At 44.2% G+C, this 1122-nt stretch overlaps 1 protein-coding gene across 1 annotated transcript; it reads left to right on the forward strand.

The window, feature by feature from the left end:
• Positions 1-419: 419 nt before the first annotated feature.
• On the forward strand, positions 420-921 carry LOC106536648 (uncharacterized; the record flags this gene model as incomplete). Its single annotated transcript, XM_014033962.1, is given in 1 exon segment — positions 420-921. A coding segment is annotated over 1 exon segment (502 nt), but the record flags the coding sequence as incomplete, so codon positions are not given.
• Positions 922-1122: the final 201 nt, after the last annotated feature.

Genomic DNA, 1122 nt, shown 5'->3' on the forward strand with positions numbered 1-1122 from the left:
AGTACTCAGGAAACTTTAGGATTCAGTCCAGCTGAGTTAGTGTTCGGACATACACTTAGGAGTCCACTTCAAGTTCTGAAAGAYAAACTTTTGGACTCAAAAACACCCCCTAGCGTCATAACAACCCTTCATCTTCTGGTATCCAAGGGCGTCTCTCTTTTTCAACCTCCACCACCAGTTTTGGGCCCAGGGGAAGAAAACTCCTACCCCTTAACTTAAACAACTCAAATGAGATTACAGCATCACTCAGCACTCTTGTCCTCTGCCGGGGTCCGAGCGCCAAGCTCTGATGTCATTCATGTCAATAACCATGTCAGTCCAGTCATGTCAATAAACCTCCTAATTTCAGTTTGTTGAGTCTTTCCAGGTTGAATTGGTGATTTTTTTTTATATACAAACAATAAATTGACATGTTCACNCTGTGCCATCTGCTGGTCCTTCTGAAGGTGGCAGAAAAGCTGTGGGAAAAACTCAAGCAGTCTCACACTTGCCTGAAGTCACTAAGGTTAGTGAAGGGATTGAGACTCCTTACACTCTTCCTCGGGTTGACTTATCTGTTGGCAATAGTTCGGCTGGGTCAAAAGCCGCTACTCGGCTCAAGGTCCGACTTGCCAGACTGCAACTTGAGGCCCAAGAAAAGGCACAGCATAGACAGTTCCAACTAGACATGAAACGGTTGGAAATTGAAGCTGACACTACTGTGAGGCTACGCCAATTAGAGCTTCAGACTCAGGCTGCAGCTCATGTTTCTGCTGTTCCTGTTAACTCCACTAATGGTTCTGTTTTCTCCTCAGATGCTGCACAAAACAGACCCTTTGATGTTGCAAGGTATGTTGCTTTGGTGCCTGAATTTAGAGAAGCCGAGGTAGATTGCTACTTTTCAGCTTTTGAACGAATAGCACAAGCTTTGCAGTGGCCATCTGTTACAATGTAAGATAAAAGGTAAAGCTCAAGAGGTTGTTGCATCACTCCCTCTTGTTGACACCTTAGATTATGAAAAAGTCAAAGCTGCCATTTTGAAAGCTTATGAGCTTGTTCCAGAGGCTTACAGGCAAAGATTTAGAGCTTTTAAGAAAAGCCCCAGTCAGACCTATGTTGAGTTCACCAGAGAAAAAGGGAATC

This window comes from Austrofundulus limnaeus, unplaced genomic scaffold (genome assembly GCF_001266775.1).
Source record: "Austrofundulus limnaeus strain Quisiro unplaced genomic scaffold, Austrofundulus_limnaeus-1.0 Scaffold1915, whole genome shotgun sequence".
NCBI classification, from domain to species: Eukaryota; Metazoa; Chordata; class Actinopteri; order Cyprinodontiformes; family Rivulidae; genus Austrofundulus; species Austrofundulus limnaeus.